This window comes from Schistocerca serialis, chromosome 4, assembly GCF_023864345.2.
Source record: "Schistocerca serialis cubense isolate TAMUIC-IGC-003099 chromosome 4, iqSchSeri2.2, whole genome shotgun sequence".
Classification (NCBI taxonomy): Eukaryota; Metazoa; Arthropoda; class Insecta; order Orthoptera; family Acrididae; genus Schistocerca; species Schistocerca serialis.
The window spans coordinates 754,414,854-754,432,014 of record NC_064641.1 but is presented as its reverse complement, the minus strand read 5'-3'; the positions used below and the strand labels follow the sequence as shown (position 1 = coordinate 754,432,014).

The 17,161-nt window shown below is 38.0% G+C and overlaps 1 protein-coding gene across 1 annotated transcript in view; it reads left to right on the top strand.

Annotated features, from left to right (window-relative positions):
* The window catches only part of LOC126474748 (dynein beta chain, ciliary-like), a 734,368-nt gene that overhangs the window by 492,748 nt on the left and 224,459 nt on the right, over positions 1 to 17,161 (top strand). Inside the window, exons 52-54 of the mRNA XM_050102225.1 lie at positions 1,029 to 1,185; positions 12,547 to 12,735; positions 13,697 to 13,936. Coding sequence (XP_049958182.1) covers positions 1,029 to 1,185; positions 12,547 to 12,735; positions 13,697 to 13,936 — 586 coding nt within the window. The remainder of the gene's footprint in view (positions 1 to 1,028; positions 1,186 to 12,546; positions 12,736 to 13,696; positions 13,937 to 17,161) is intronic.

The following is a 17,161-nucleotide window of genomic DNA, read 5'->3' as shown; positions in this document are numbered from 1 at the left end:
TCAATCAACACCGTGGTCACTGTGGACGATCAATCAACACTGTGGTCACTGTGGACGATCAATCAACACCATGGTCACTGAATGTATGTAGTATTTCAGGTTGTAACAGGTGGAGAGATTGGCCATGGAGAAGCACATACTATGTGAGACTGACCACATAAATAAAATTCACCAACACAGAGATCTTGCTGTGGAGAAGAACTACCACACCTGCTTGTTCAGGAAAGTTATAGAATTCCACAAAATGACAATAGCTTCACTAAAAAAGAGGAAAGCTTCAGTGTGAATGTGTCCAGGATTCCTATGTTGCAGCGAATGATCATTGCAAATAGCAAGGAGAGAACCATAGTAATAATGACCACAGAAAAACCCTTGGCTGTGAACTTGACTCCAATCCATCACCAGCAATGTAGGGTGAAGCATTGGCATTGCCAGAGACTCACACTGGTGAAACATCAGAAAAATCATCAAACCAACATTGGCGAGTGTATACCCGTCCTTTTTTTCCCCCTAAGGTAAGTCTTTCCGCTCCCGGGATTGGAATGACTCCTTACTCTCTCCCTTAAAACCCACATCCTTTCATCTTTCCCTCTCCTTCCCTCTTTCCTGATGAGGCAACAGTTTGTTGCGAAAGCTTGAATTTTGTGTGTATGTTTGGGTTTGTTTGTGTGTCTGTCGACCTGCCAGCACTTTCATTTGGTAAGTCACATCAGCTTTGTTTTTAGATATATATTTCCTACGTGGAATGTTTCCCTCTATTATAACTAAATCATAATACGGGTAGAGATACAGTTTGATTTCATTATTCTTATGAGTACGCAAAATTTTCATGGGTTTGATAACAAACAAGTCTTCTGAGATACAAAATTACCTGAGTACATCCCAACATTTGAAAAATAGTTTATACTTGTCACTAATTTGTTACTATGGCCTTACCATTACCACATTATAAAACTTTACAAATGTAAGAGAATGAGTAACTTTGCCAAATTGCCATATTAAAACATTTCGTTTTCACTATTCTCCAGAATCAACCGCATTCTTGAAACACCTAGAGGCAGTGCTCTACTTGTGGGAGTTGGTGGATCAGGAAAGCAGTCTCTGTCTCGCCTTGCTGCTTTCATCTCCAGTCTTGAGGTAGCACAGATACAACTACGCAAAGGTTATGGAATTCCTGATCTCAAGGTCTGTTGTTGATGCATATTTCTTCCATTATTTTAAATGTAATGTTAAGTACAACATTTTTTTCTATTTCATTTGTTTGTAGAAAATGTTGTGTTTATTATCACCAGGATTCAGTGGGCAGTCAAGTGCAGTGATAATGGTGCATTATGTTTCCTTCACAATAAGCAATATGGTGTCTCAAAAAGAAACAGTTTGATGTTTGCAGCAAATAAGCCATTGTAAATATTCAAGCGAAGCATTGAAATAAGATTTGAGCTCCCTGAACAAAAGAGTATCATATTCTGAAAACAATTGTGATGTTATTCTCAACTTCTATCTCTATTTCTTTCTCAGCTATCTTTATAAATTAAGTCATTTATATTTAGTTGATATTTTTCTCTTATAGCTTATTTCATTGCAAACTCTGTGTACAATAATAATGAAGCTTCTGGAGGACATTTTCCATATAGCTATCTATGATTTTTTGGTTATTGTTTTGTATTTTGCCTCAAACGTTTTTGGTAAATTTGACCCATTTGGTAATAAACTCTAAACTATTTAGAAAAGATAAAGAAGAAAGTTAACTAAATCAAGCCTGTCAAAAGAAATTCAGTGCCTGCAGCTGTTTGTCATCCAACTACACTTTGGAATACTTCGATTAGGCACCTGCCAGCATGCTATGAGTATTTTGCAGACAATTTAAGCACAGTCATAGTTTGTGGCTTGTAATGACAAATCAATGTTGAGTTGGTATTTGTAGGCTTATGATGAAGTTAATCCCTCAGAGAACCATCATTCTTACATCTAACTAAACCATCCAAGAAAGACAGACAACCATCTTTTATCATTCCATATTGAACGGTATGCTCGTATCAGTGGAGCTGAATGGTGGAAAAACTCTGATAATTATCTTCTCCTTGAGGCCGCACTATGAAAGTATTACTCATGTACCTCCAAAATACAGTTAGTTTAAGGGCTGCTGATTTGAACTCTCTCTCCCCAAAGTACTCTGTTACAAAGGTTGTCTAACACAGTTGACAAAGTGCTACCCATGGCATTTCTTTTCTTTGAATGCCGCAGAAAAATAATATGGGGAATTTGCTGTGCTCTTTTGAAGAATTGTCCTCAACACAGTAACTTAACCTCCACAGAAAAGGGTGCACTATGAAACGATCCTGACATAATGGTGCTGACAGGTGATGCAACAGTATTGTTACCTTGTAGTGTGTATGTTGATAAGATGTATGGTCTACTAAGTAATCCCACCTATTTGGAAGATTGATTACAATCTTACAGGATGTTTGCAGTGGAAGACTTCTGCAATCCTGAATTTTTCATTGTTATCTCAAGGGACCACCAAAGAGTAAGGGCACATGTTTGCATACCAGCAAGACTGTTTGGCCTTCATAAAATTCATAAATGAGGTCTACCTTTATGGCCAATAGTGAACACCATTGGTGGCCTCACATACATTTTAGCCAAACTTCTTGCTTTGTTGCTGAGGCCACTGGTGGGATAATTCTCACATCATAAACGAAACTCGACTGATGTTATCAACAGACTGGGGGCTCTCCGTCTAAGTAGTTCAGACTATTTTGTCAACTTAAATGTAGTATTTCATTTTACAGAGGTCCCACTCACAAAATCTTTGTCACTAATTGGTGGTAAGTTCCAGGTTGACATCACTGCTTTGTTTTGGCACACCCTTTCCTCAACCTATTTTATGTTCAGTGCCATGGGTAGCCCTCTGTCTCCCCTGGTGGCCACCCTTTTAATGTAGGACTTTAAGGAGAGAGCACTTCAATCAGCAGCTCTTAAACCAACTGTATTTTGGAGATACCTGGATGATACTTTCATAGTGTGGCCTCATAGAGAAGATTAATTATTGGAATTTTTCCAGTACTTCAACTCTATCCATAACAACATCCAGTTCACTAAGGAATTAGAAGAAGGTGGGGTTGGGGGTCTGCCTTTTTTGGGATGTTTTGGTTAGATAGAACGATGGCTCTTTGGGGCATTCAGTTTATCATAAGGCCAGATATAGCTACTTGTATTTACAATCATCAAGTTGTCAACACCCATCGCAACCTGTGAATGTGCTTAAATAGCTTTCACACAGAGATCACACTATCTCACATGCAGAGAGATAGTTTGCCTAAACAGATTGCCCACCTGAAGACAGTGTTCAGAGAAAATGGATATTCTACTTGGTAGATTAACAGGGCACTATCAATTAAAACCAAGATAAAGAGCAGAGCACACGCACCAAATCTCTATCTTTTCTTCCCTTGGTTGCCAATATTTCATTTAAAATAACAAGAATCCTCTATAATATTCAGATGAAAGTGATTTTCCCATTACCATCTGAGATTGCTGACCTTCTGGGATCAATGAAGGACAATTTATTATTGCAGAAGATTGGAATTTTTAAAAAATAGGTTGCCAGTGCAGTTTGGCTTATATATGCCACAGCACCCATGCTGTGGAAGAATGTTGCACCAAACATTAGTGCCGCGCTTGCCTTTCGCAACCAAACAAGTCTGCTGCTGCTGAACATTGCATCTGTATTGGACATTTAGTGGAGTACATAAAACAATAATTTTGACCACAGCAAAATATTTTAGGGATTACTTATTAAAGATTCCATGGAAATATGCTTAGCATAAAATCTGATGAACTATGACAGTGGCTACCACCTGGACAATGTGTGGAATCCTGTCATCTCCATAATCTGCTGAAATTGAAAGCAACAGAGTACACTGAAGTCTGCAGCAAGCAGCAATGCAGAGGACAGCTGAGTTCCACAGTTACACCAGCAAGAATACTGCCATGAAGTAGTGTGTTCCATCTGTCAACTCAGTTTTGACATGTACTCAACATAGCACACTATGTTGTGAAAAGGAGGACTACTTCTTAAGTCTTCAATGGCTCACCTGAGGATGACTGGCTAGTGCCCAGTCAAAATATCATGGAGTGTAGTTGTCCATCTTGAGGCCTTGCTGCAGTGTTAACACCGGCTCTCGTCAGGTCATCAAACTTAAGCATTGTCGGGCTTGGCTAGCACTTGGATGGGTGATCATCCAGTCTGCTGAATGTTGTTGGTAAGCGGGTGCACTCAGCTCTTGTGAGCTACTTGACTGAGAAGTGGTGGGTCCAGTCATGAAAACTGACAACAGCTGGCAGAGCGGTGCGCTGTGACCACAAGCCCCTCCGCATCACGTGACACCTATAGGCCGAGAATGACATGGCAGTTGATTAGTACCGTTGAGCCTTATGAGATCTGTTCAGATGGAGAAGCTGTCCATCTGCAAGCCGAAATCTCTTCAGACACTCAGTTTGCCAGGAAAATTTTAAAACTCACATAAATCAAGTCTATTATAATCATGAAAACCAGGTAGAGCTCCATATCAATGATCAGCAGAAGAATGGTGCAAATATTTTCAGGAGAAAAGTTCTCTTTATCTAGAGAGCAGAAGAAAGGGGAGAGTTAGAGTGTCTCTTAGGGGATTGACTAATACAGTTTTGCGCCAATATATACTCTCTAATCCTGTTTGTGGTTAATTACTAGAATTTAGGACAAACCATGCAATTCACAACCACAATACTAGGAGTAAAAATTATTCCCATACAGGCTATGGATGCTTTTCTAGGGTTCGGAACAGAGTTTTATATTCTGTTGCTAACATCAATAACACATTTCCAGTAGACATCAAGGAGGAAACTGAAAATCTCCTGATATTAAAAAACCAAGTAAACTTTACCTTATTAGCCCTTCTTTCTGTAACTTAACAGTATATTTGTATTCAAGGGCGTAAATTTCACTGTCATTTCTACTATTTGTGTTAAACATACCTGTATTTCTCCTATATGTTGACAGATGATGTTGTGTTTTGTGCAGAGTTAAAAATTTGATTTTTTTAAGTATTGCATACACTGACAGAAAAAAATCACAGCTCTAAGAAGGAATTGTGCAACACAAACAAAAGTTGGTAGGCATGTTTCTACATCTGAAATATGATTTCTGTCCAAATTTTGCACTAGTTGCTTAAGAATGGCACTAGTCACGCCACTATGAGGATGCAAATAAGGTTTTGTTTTAAATATACGTTGCTGTTAGTTACTTTTTAGATTGGATGCTGTGATTTGATTTTAGTCAAGAATGCCTTTAAGGTGACAAAGATGCCAGTAGCAACACTTCACTGAGTTTGAATGATGTTGGGTAACAGGGCTATAGAAGGTGGATGTTCCTTCTGCGATATTGCCGAAAGACTTGGCAGGAATGGAGCTGTTGTGCATGATTTCTGACAGTGATGGTTACAGGAATGTATGGTCACAAGAAGGCTGGGCTCCAGATAGAATGGCCATATGGCACTACTGACAAGGAAGACTATCCTGTTTGGCATATGGTTCTGGCGCATCGCACTACATGTGCAGCAGCAAGTTGAGTTGCAGTTGGCACCACAGTGACGCAATGAACTGTTATAAATTGGTTATTTCATGGACAGCTCCAAGCCAGATGCCCTATAGTGTGCATTCCACTGAACCCAAACCATCACCATTTACGATTTGAGTGGTGTCAAGTGAGAGCTCATTGGTGGGCAGGGTGTAGATCTGTTGTGTTTTATGATGAAAGCTGGCTGTTCTTCAGTGTCAGCCATGACTGTGTTTTGGTTAGGAGGAGGCCATTTGAGGGCCTGCAACCAACCTGCCTGTAGACACACTGGACCCATGGGGTTAAGCTCTGGGAGGCGATTTTGTATGACAGCAGGAGCACTATCATTGTTAGCCTATGCACCCTGACTGCAAATTTGTACATCAATCTGATGATTCGACCTGTTGTGCTGCCATTCATGAACAGCATTCCAGGGGGTGTTTTCTAACAGGATAATGCTGGCCCACATACCACTGTTGTAACCCAGTATGCTCTGTGGAGTGTTGACATCTTGGCTTGGCCTGCTCAATCACCAGATCTGCCTCCAGTCAAGAACATATGGGACATCAGACGACAGCTGCAGCATCATCCATAGCCAGAATTAACCATCCCCTGTATTGTCCAATCAAGCGGAACAGGCATGGGACTCCATCCATGAACTAACACCTGGCACCTGTGCATCAGAATGCATGCATGTTTGCATGCTTGTATCAACATTCTGGTGGTTACACCAGTTATGAATGTACCATCATTTCACATTTGCAGTGGCTTACCTTGCCCTGTGATCTTGCAATGTTAACCATTTAAATATGTATTTCTGAAATTTAATTGCTCTATATTAATTACTTTTTGCTGTTGCACTTTTTATTCTGTAAGTGTAAAAACAGCTTCAGAGGCTTTTGACCCATATCTATGTAGTCCTTTTCTACATCTACCTCTGCATCTACATCTACATGGATACTCTGCAAATCACATTTAAGTGCCTGGCAGAGGGTTCATCAAACCACCTTCACAATTCTCTACTATTCCAATCTGGTATAGTGCGCAGAAAGAACGAACACTTATATCTTTCCGTATGAGCTCCGATTTCCCTATTTTATTGTGGTGATCATTTGTTCCTATGTAGGCTGGTGTCAAGAAAATATTTTTGCATTTGGAGGAGAAGGTGGGTGATTGGAATTTCGTGAGAAGATCCCATCACAGCGAAATACACCTTTGTTTTAATTATGTCCGGCCCAAATCCTATATCATTTCAGTGACAGTCTCTCCCATATTTCACAATAATGCAAAATGTGCTGCCCTTCTTTGAACTTTTTTAATGTACTCTATCAATCCTATCTGGTAAGGATACCACACTACAAAGCAGATTCTAAAAGAGGATGGACAAGTGTAGTGTAGGCAGTCTCCTTAGTAAATCTGTTACATTTTCTAAGTGTCCTGCTAATAAAATGGAGTCTTTGGTTAGACTTCCCCACAACATTTTGTTTCTTCCAATTTAAGTTGTTTGTAATTGTGATTCCTAGGTATTTAGATAAATATACGGCCTTTAGGTTTGACTGATTTATTGTGTAAACAAAGTTTAACAGATTCCTTTTAGCACTCATGTGGATGACCTCACGCTTTTTGTTATGTAGGGTCAACTGCTAATTTTTGCACCATTCAGATATCTTTTGTAAATCATTTTGCAATTTGTTTTGATCTTCTGATGGCTTTGTTAGTCGATAAACGGCAGCGTCATCTGCAAATAGCCTAAGACAGCTGCTCAGATTGTCTCCCAAATCATTTGTATAGATAAGGAACACCAAAAGGCCTATAACATTACCTTGGGGAGTGCCAGAAATCTCTTCTGTTTTACTCAATGACTACTACAAACTGTGACCTCTCTGACAGGAAATCACAAATCCAGTCACATAGCTGAGATGATACTCCATAAGCACGCAATTTCACTACAAGCTGCTTGTGTAGTAGAGTGTCAAAGCCTTCCAGAAATAAGGAATCAATCTGAAATCCCTTGTCAAAAGCACTCAACACTTCATGTGCATAAAGAGCTAGTTGTATCTCACAAGAACGTTGTTTTCTAACTCCATTTTGACTGTGTGTTAATAGACCATTTTCTTTAAGGTAATTCATAATGTTCAAACAAAATAAATGTTCCAAGATCCTGCTGCATATCGATGTTAATGATATGGGCCTGTAATTTAGTGGATTACTCCTACTACCTTTCTTGAATACTGGTGTGACCTGTGCAACTTTCCAGTCTTTGGGTATGGATTTTTTGTTGAGCGAATGGTTGTTATATATGGAGCTAATGCATCAGTATGCTCTGAAAGGAACCTGATTTGTATACAGTCTTTCTTCACAGAACACATTGAGAAAATCTTTACTGGCTTAAATGGTATTCCTTAAGGCAGTGTCCTCAACGTTATTATCTTTACCATTGCCATCAATATTGTGATCGCAGTGTGTGTGTAACTGCAGTGTTCATTATACATGGATGATTTCATGATATTTTGTGCCTGATCAAATTCATCGACAGTGGGGTGCTGATTGCAGACATCAAATAAAAAGATTGAAGCATTGAACACTGTACACTGCCATTTGATTTTTGAGGGAAACATCGCTGTTCGTCAATCCTAACCAGATGTGACACATTTTTTGCAACTGAGGAACAGTATTCTGAATGTGAAAGAGATTGCAAGGTTTCTAGATGACCTCTTGAGTGGTTATAAACTGACAACTGATGTGGTTAGCACATCTCAGAAAATTGAAGCCAGATCTCTTAAAAGACACTAAATTTTTGGATTAGCACATCTTATCGCTTCAGTTTTACAAGATATGTGGTCCCACTCAAGTTGTAGTTTTTTGAGATCCAGGCACCAGCATAGGCTTTATGAGCACATGAAGATGCTAAGATGTTATCCTTCTGAGGAAATTAGATTAACCACAGATGCATGCAAGGACAGCCCCATACTCCCCCTCTGATTGGAAGCTGGTGAGCCACACTGTCCATACTCGTGTTTGATCGAGAGTCACCCATATTCCACCTTGCTGAACAACAAACAACAAAGAAAATGGCATAAACTAATCACCCACAAGTAACAAAGTCATTTGAGGTTCACCTAAAAGCTGACCTAGTGATATTTCGTGTCAAACAGATTTCAGTTCCTGCCCAGAGGCCAACTGGTACTGTATTCTTGGATTTAAGAGGAAAATTCAGCAGTAAAATAAGTTTTTGATATATTGTGACAGCACCACAATTATTTGACAATTTAAACTATGGGAGACTACCTTGGCTGCTCTGTAGTTCACCCTGATAATACCTTCAAGATTCAATTACCAAATAAACTTAGCATCTGTGATGCTTAGGTAAGTGGAATTTTGAGGGTACTGGAGCAAAAAGGACATTTTTTTGCCAAATTTAAATGATTCCTTGCAAGTCATCTAGTGCTTGCACCCAGCAGGGAAATCAGTCCAGTCCACAAGATACCGTGCTTTGCTTCTAACATCAAAAGAAGGAGGCTATATTCCTGTGGATGATGGATGAGCAAATTTGGTGCAACAGACTGGCAGATGCAACTGCCAAGTACATTTGTGGTGTACCTATTGTGACATCATGTAAATGTCCTAACTCTTAAAGTGCTGGACAACATGCCATTGGGAAGAACAAGCTGCAGTTGGTAAATTCCAGTACTGGTTCACAATAGACTTTCTTCCAGCAGCCACTGATGTGAAAGTGTTCCTCTCTCCTTCAAAATAGGACACTGCCCTCTGGAATATGGTTCCTTTTGTAGATAAGAGGACTCACCAGTGTATGGTGTTTGTGGCAAGTTTTTACACAGTATGTTGATAGTAAACTTACCTTAACTATTTAGCATCTAACCAGTAAACCATTCCCATTTGGAAATCTTTACAATTTATTACAGCTAATTTATATTGCATTATTTTTTTACTATGGCAGCATAATAATAATTACCTTAGTACTTGTGAGTACAATGTCATGTGCCCTTAACACAAACAACAACAATAGTCTCTGTTAGCTGCAAAAATTCAAACAACAATAATAGTTCCCGTTAGCCGCTTAACAAATATCAATGCTCATTGTACATGGGTGTCTATTTATATTTTATTCTTTGATAAATGCCATTGTGATAGATAGACATTAAGCTACAAAACAGGTGAAAGGCAGCCATTTCGTACAAGAGAGGAAGCAGCAGGAGTAATGAAAGATAGTTAATAATAGTTTCATGATTGTCAATTATTAATGCAGAATCTAACATCTGGTTTTCAGCTTTGTTCATATACACCTCGTTCCAAAACAAAAAAAGTTCTGCTTCATGATGTAAACTTTGGGAGAATGATGTGGCTTTCGCACATTTTAACAGTAATGTGGCTGGTTATGATTATTATCAATTGGTTCTTATCCACTAAAACATATGCTTCACTTCTGAACCGCAGCCCATATTCGACAATATAAGAAAAGGGTGGTAGATTGCTACTTATCATAAAGATGAAATGTTAAGCTGCAGACAGAAACAACAACATTTACACTTACACATTAGCTTTCGACTACACCTATCATCAAAAAAGGAAACACACAAGCTTGTGTGAATGAATGTATGAGTGTTTCCTTTATTGAGGAAGACTGTGGCCAAAAGCTAGTGTATAAGTATCTGTTAGTTGTTCCTGTCTGCAACTTAAGTGTTAATCTATCTTCCCTTATATTGTCAATATTCCATACTGGAGTTTCCAGTGTTTGATTTTACAACATGTATTCACATTCACCAGATGATAAATGCTTTATTTTTCAAAGTATTGATGCTGCCTCAACTCAGTTTACTCAAGTGGAAAGGCACAGTTTTGTTATGCTAAGCACTTACTCTTCAGTGAGTTTCATTCTTTTACACAAATGACTGAGTCATACAAATACAATTCTCAGTCCATTAATTACCAGATATATATTATTAGTTGATGGACATCTCTATCTACTGAACTTAGTCAGAACTAGAAGATACAAATAATATCAATGATGTTGATACTACAAAAAAGTGCTTCTTATTATAAATCAGTGGAAAATATTTACGAGTTCACTGCTCACTAAATAGAAGAAATATTGAGCAAAAGGCAAAAGTAACTGATCTTTTCTCTCTACCTTTTACATTCTTCCAGCTTAGCAGTTATAACTGGGAAGAGCAGCAGTCTTGTCCGGAATGAATTAGGAAACAATGTGTAATATGTAGGTGTACACAGTGGAGATGTGCGGAACCAACACAGGAATGGAGGAGTAATGTCTAATTCGATCTATATGGCCCATAATGTACAATTGTGAAATCATGTTATCTCTGTATATAAAAGGCATTGTCTCAGCTGACTGACTGGCTATCTCACTCATGACTCATCATCACCCAGCCCAAACTACTAAGGATGGAAACTTGAAATTTGCAGATGGTGTTGAAAAACTTCAGCCATTTTTTAAGAATGAATTTTTCATCATTCCATCCCTAAGGGGGTGAAATAGGGGATGAAAGGGTTTTGAAAATATGTTGCTGCTAAGGCAATTTTGAAGCTAGATCTACAAAATTGATATTTGGCTCCTTGGTCAGAAATAAAGAAACCCTAGACAGCAATTTTGGAAATTTAACCCCTAAGAGGGTGAAATATTGGGTAAAAGTTTTTTGGAAGTAAATCACTACTGAAGAACTACTAAAGCATTTTTAAAGCCACATCTACGAAAATTGGTATTTGGTTACTCAGTTACAAATAAAGAAATATGTGTTTCAGTGTCTTTCAAAATTCAACCCCTAAGGGGGTGAAATAGGGGACGAAAAGTTTTATTTAGCACGAACACTGAAAAATGGTTTAGGGAATAGTGGATTGCCTGTAGTGGGAAAGATCTTAATGAAGGGTCTCATCAAACTGTGGCCAAATACCAATTGAACCATCCAGTTCTGGAACACCTGCTCAGTGTATCTGATTGACTTTAATGGCAGCTTTGCAAGCTCTGCCAACTTCATCGTCTGCACCAACAGCAGTTTTCCTGAGCTGGACACTGCACAGATGGAAGAGTTTGTTCTCTAACAAATCTTTCATTCCCATAAGCTCACACCCCCTCCCCGCAATGCAGCCACAAATTTTGTTAATCCCTGTTTCCCACTTGACTCCACATTCAGCTCCATTCCCATCCAGTTCTACACTTTTTCTCTCACACTAGCTTCACATTTCCTACGGTATTTTTCTATTCCACCCTATCTTGTATTTTTCTTTACTTATCTCTATCTCACATTTCTGGATCATCCATCTTCCTCCTGTACCATCTTTGTTAGTATTTCTCATGATGACTCTTCACTTTCTGCCATACTCACTTACTGTGGATGTCACCTACATATTGCACACTGGATTCATCTTCCTTGGTGTTTGTCCCTCTACTATCCAATCATGTTCAGCAGATCTATCACATTACCCAGATAGATCACTATCCATCCTAGAAAGGCTGTAGTATCAAGGCAGTGGAAGATAGCTATGACCTGTTCTATGTTGTTGTTTTGGGTAGGAGACCAGACAGCGTGGTCATCGGTCTCATCGGATTAGGGTAGGATGGGGAAGGAAGTCGGCCGTGCCCTTTCAGAGGAACCATCCTGGCATGTGCCTGGAGTGATTTAGGGAAATCACGGAAAACCTAAATCAGGATGGCCGGACGCGGGATGGAACCGTCGTCCTCCCGAATGCGAGTCCAGTGTCTAACCACTGCGCCACCTCGTTCGGTGACCTGTTCTACTAATGGTTTGCTGCCAAATGCCTCTTCTCCTCTTTTAGTAGTGGTTTGTTCCCACACAGATGTTCATTTTCATATATTTTCAGCCTTACATTGCCACATTTATTGTGCCTTCTCTACATTTAATATCTACTGTTGATTACTTGTTCAGTGATAAATGAAACATGGCATTTCTTAACAGATGGAGTTGTCAGGTTTGTACCTGAAGTCTGGGCTGAAGAATGTGGGCATAATGTTCTTAATGACAGATGCCCAAGTTCCTAATGAGCTCTTTCTCGTACTCATAAATGATATGCTAGCATCAGGTGAAGTTCCTGATTTATTCTCAGATGATGAAGTTGAGAACATCATTGGTGGAGTTCGTAATGAGGTATGATAATTGTATTCAATCTTTGCAAAGAAGAGAATAAAACATTCCTTAGCTGTAATAGTTTGAGAAATCAATTGATTATGAACTTGTAAGTTCAGTTACTGCTTTCTTAGAAGGTTATCTTCAAATGTCTTTAAATTATCTAGTACTGTCTTTTCAGTTGAAATTAATTGCATGTATGTGTCATTTTGTGTTATTTATAGTCAGAGTAAAAACATGATCAAAGGTATTAATGATGTCTCTATTTTTCTTCTATTTATTCATTTAAGAATTTGTTGATTGACCTGTGATAGATTAATCAAAAGTGATGCACAATCATCAGTCACTTCCAGTATTGTAATCATGAGAACACAGTTTCTTCATCTGGATACATTGTGATGGGCTCCATTTTCAACCAGCAATCTTTTTTATCATTTCCATTCAATAAAAATGTTGTAACAAGGAAAAATAATTTAGCAAATTTGAAGAATGAGAATATGTGACAAACACCATGAAATTTGGTTTCTGTATTAATATTTTACCACATTTCTCTATATTTGTGGTCAGTTATCAGTGATTACAAAGTAAAGAATTTGATGACGTACAGTGGATATTTAAAATTCTTATACAGATTCAAAAATATATGTACAAAGACAGCAAACATAATTGATTTTAATAACTTTTCGTTATCAAGAGCCATGCTGTCTACATCAGTGTAATATCTCTCATGTTGCTGTTATAGGGAACAACAGTTAGGTTAGACTCAGAAAAAAACAAAATATATAAAAACAGACTTCATTGGACCATATGCTTGGTGGGAAAATACTTGATGATAAAATTATTATGGGCTGCCCTTATCCTATACTGTATTAATATCCTGTTGTGACAGTAATATAAAATAAATTCTTTGACATTTTAACCATTTAAAATAAAAATAAAAGGCAATATCTGTTCATTCTCAAGCATGTGTTCTTCATTTCAGGTGAAAGGTGCTGGCCTTCTTGATACTCGTGAAAACTGTTGGAAGTTCTTTGTGGATCGTGTGCGTCGTCAGCTGAAAGTAGTACTGTGCTTCTCCCCTGTGGGTTCAACTCTGAGAATACGTGCTAGGAAATTTCCAGCTATTATCAACTCCACATCAATTAACTGGTTTCATGAATGGCCTCAGGAAGCGTTAGTGTCTGTTTCCAAAAGATTTCTTGGAGAACTTGAACCTTTGCCTGTAAGTATCAAACACGAGAAAATTATAGAATGTGTAGAGAAGTGAAGTTTAATTGCTTTCAGTTAAATGAATGATTGTAGTAACTAATTTTCACTTTTTCACAATTAAGAAATTGTAACAGGTGGAAGCTATGACCAGAAGCTATTTACTTTGTGTACCGCTCCTTTAATAATTTGATGTAAATGTCGTGTGGCTTGACTAGGGCCTCTCATTGGGTAGACCGATCGCCGGGTGCAAGTCTTTTGATTTGACGCCACGTCGACGACTTGTGCGTCGGAGAAATAATTTGATATTGAAATGTCGTTCAGTATTCTCAGCTGGAAATTCGAATGTACAATCACAATTTATATGAGTTTAGCACAGCAAACTCCACAATTGTGCAAAATACCGAGTGAGTCAATAAAACTTTACTTATCTTGGGTCACGACAATCTCCTTGATGTTGAAGTTACATTGTCAATTCCTCCAGGACAGTTTTCAATGCTGTACAGTTTTAGTATAAATACGCTCTACTGTATTTGAAATAGAAACACTGATCATGTAACTCAGTTGTATTTATTTCATTGGATGATTAATTTCTACCAAGTGTAACATCATACTACATAATTCAAGTTACTATTTTGTAATACTTTAATAAAAAACAGGACTTTACAAACACATCTGATCTATACAGTATCAGAAAACAAAGTGCAAGCCAGGGTCTCATAATCTAAAATGGATGACACCTTAAGTAGCAATTTAGTAGTTACATTTTCCGTCATTTACGCAAACAATAGATATAAAATAATATTTACCATAAAAGAAGAGCAGATGTTTTCAAGTAAGTAAAGTCATATGGCATGAATGGGTGGGAGATCTCAAAGAGCAGTTTAAGTTGCCCAATTGGGAGGGCTTTTCCTATCCTGGGCCCCACAGGAACCTTCACTTTGCGAAGTATGAAAACTGTGTTTGTGGCTGTAATGTGTGTGTGTGTGTGTGTGTGTGTGTGTGTGTGTGTGTGTGTGTGTGTGTGTGTGTGTGTGTGGTACTGGCACCTAATGCACTCCTCTTGAAGAGCACCAAGCCCCAAAAAATGGACACATCACCATCAACAGTGTCATATTTCCATCAGATGTTAATGATTTTCATGAAAAAAAAATTCTATATTTTTGTAGTGGATCTTACTTAAGGAATTACAAATTGTGGTGTTTTCATTTAACAGTACAGGTGATCTGACTAAGTCAGTTGTTTTGGAGAGCCTAGAGAACATTAAACTTTAAATTCTATTCCTTCTGGGTGTGTCTTTTAAAGTGTTGTTTGTTACAACAACTGTGTAAAAATCCAAACAGTGTTCTAGTGTTCATAAAAGTACAAATTAGGTGTTTTTGAAATTGCTAATTATGACACACTTTAATTATTTTATATTTAGATAAGAACTTAATCCAACTTGTTTGACAAAATTTTAAGTGCAGCTCTGGTGCTCCATCTCCTAAGCACCTGAAACACTATAAATTCTTAAACTAGTAATTACTTTTTGTAATGAGCAAATTTTATAAGTTATGCGTTTCATAACTATACATCTCGTTAATACCTGAAATAGCTTCTTAGTCTCTTACACACATTGCAGTCATTATCAAACTAGGTTGAGTGCTACTAATTTCAACTTTTTTTTCTTTTAAATATTTGCATATTTTAACCATGGCTGTAATTATGGCTTGTCAACAAACTTTGTTGTCTTTGCTGAACATTATATTTTCACATCTGTAAATTGACTGTTATGATATTGTATAGTTAAATGTATCACAGTTTGTGCTTTGAATTTTTGTATTCAAATTACAAGTGTCATTTGGTGTAATAGCACGTGGAAACTTCAAGAGAAGAGTCTGACACCCAGCAACGTGTGATTTAGTGCTCAACAACTGATCAGGTTACTTATTGCATTAATTGCTACCATGCTTAAACCATTATAGTATCCCTATTGGTACAGAATTGATAATTCACCATGATTAAAAACAAACATTTTTCACTCACAGAATAATGCAGCCAGAATTCAGTCTAATGAGGGATTTTTCAGGTAGTTCCCTGTCACTTGTGCACAGTGCACATACCATGTCTGCCAATCATAGAACCTGACAGAGGTTCAGTCTTCTGACAGTGGCATCAGAATTCCCTGCATCTTCATTGTAATGGCCTTTGATACTTCAAAAATGTTTGCCACTCACTACAAACAAGAAAAGAGGCATAAAATACTTTGAGAGAAATGTGTGTGGTACGGAAGTTACAGCACACATTACGTTTTCATTTTAACCAAAAACCAGATGATTCTATTGATAATGTTATGATGTAAATCATAATGGTGAATTTTTTGGAGGAAGGTGTAGGACGTGGCAGCCTCATAATGATAAACCACTCCATGACTATCAAAGGAAGACATCAACAATAGGAAAAGGATAGGTTGCTACTCATCACATAAATGAGGCATTAATTTGCAGACAGAAACTATGAAAACGGCTGCTGAACATTTACACTTTCAGACAATAAGATTCTTCTTCCAAAACAGTAAACAAACACACACACAAGCACAACTCACACACAAATGGCCGCCATTCTCGGTGCAGTGTGGATGTACCTATTTCAAAAGAAGGATGTTTTTGTCCAAAAGCTTAAATTTTCAATGTCTATTTTTTTCATTGTCTCTGTCTGTGACTCAGTGCTGTATGTGGTGAGTAGCAATCTCTCGTTTTCATATTGTTGTTATTCCATCATGGACTTTCCATTGTTTAAAGAAAGAAGCCTTTATTACCTACTTTCTCTTCAAAGTAAACATCCATGGACCTTTCTGTGCTTCATAAAGATAGTTCTAGTTTAGTACCTCATAGTCTCCCAAACTGAAGCCAAAAATAGTTCTAGTTTAGTGCCTCATAGTCTCCCAAACTGACGCCAAAAATGTAAGCAACTAGATACACATTCTGAAAACTCAATGGTGAAAAGTCTGAAGCAAAGCCTGATGTGAAACAGTATGTTGAATACAGATGACAAAACCAGTTTTTACCCTTGGCATGAATTCACAATGAACTAATCCTTCAAAGTAAAGTAAGGTCATCGGATTAGGGAAGGATGGGGAAGGAAATCGACTGTGCCCTTTCAAAGGAACCATCCCGGCATTTGCCCAGAGCAGTTTAGGGAAATCACGGAAAACCTAAATCAGGACGGCCGGACACGGGATTGAACCGTCATCCTCCCAAAT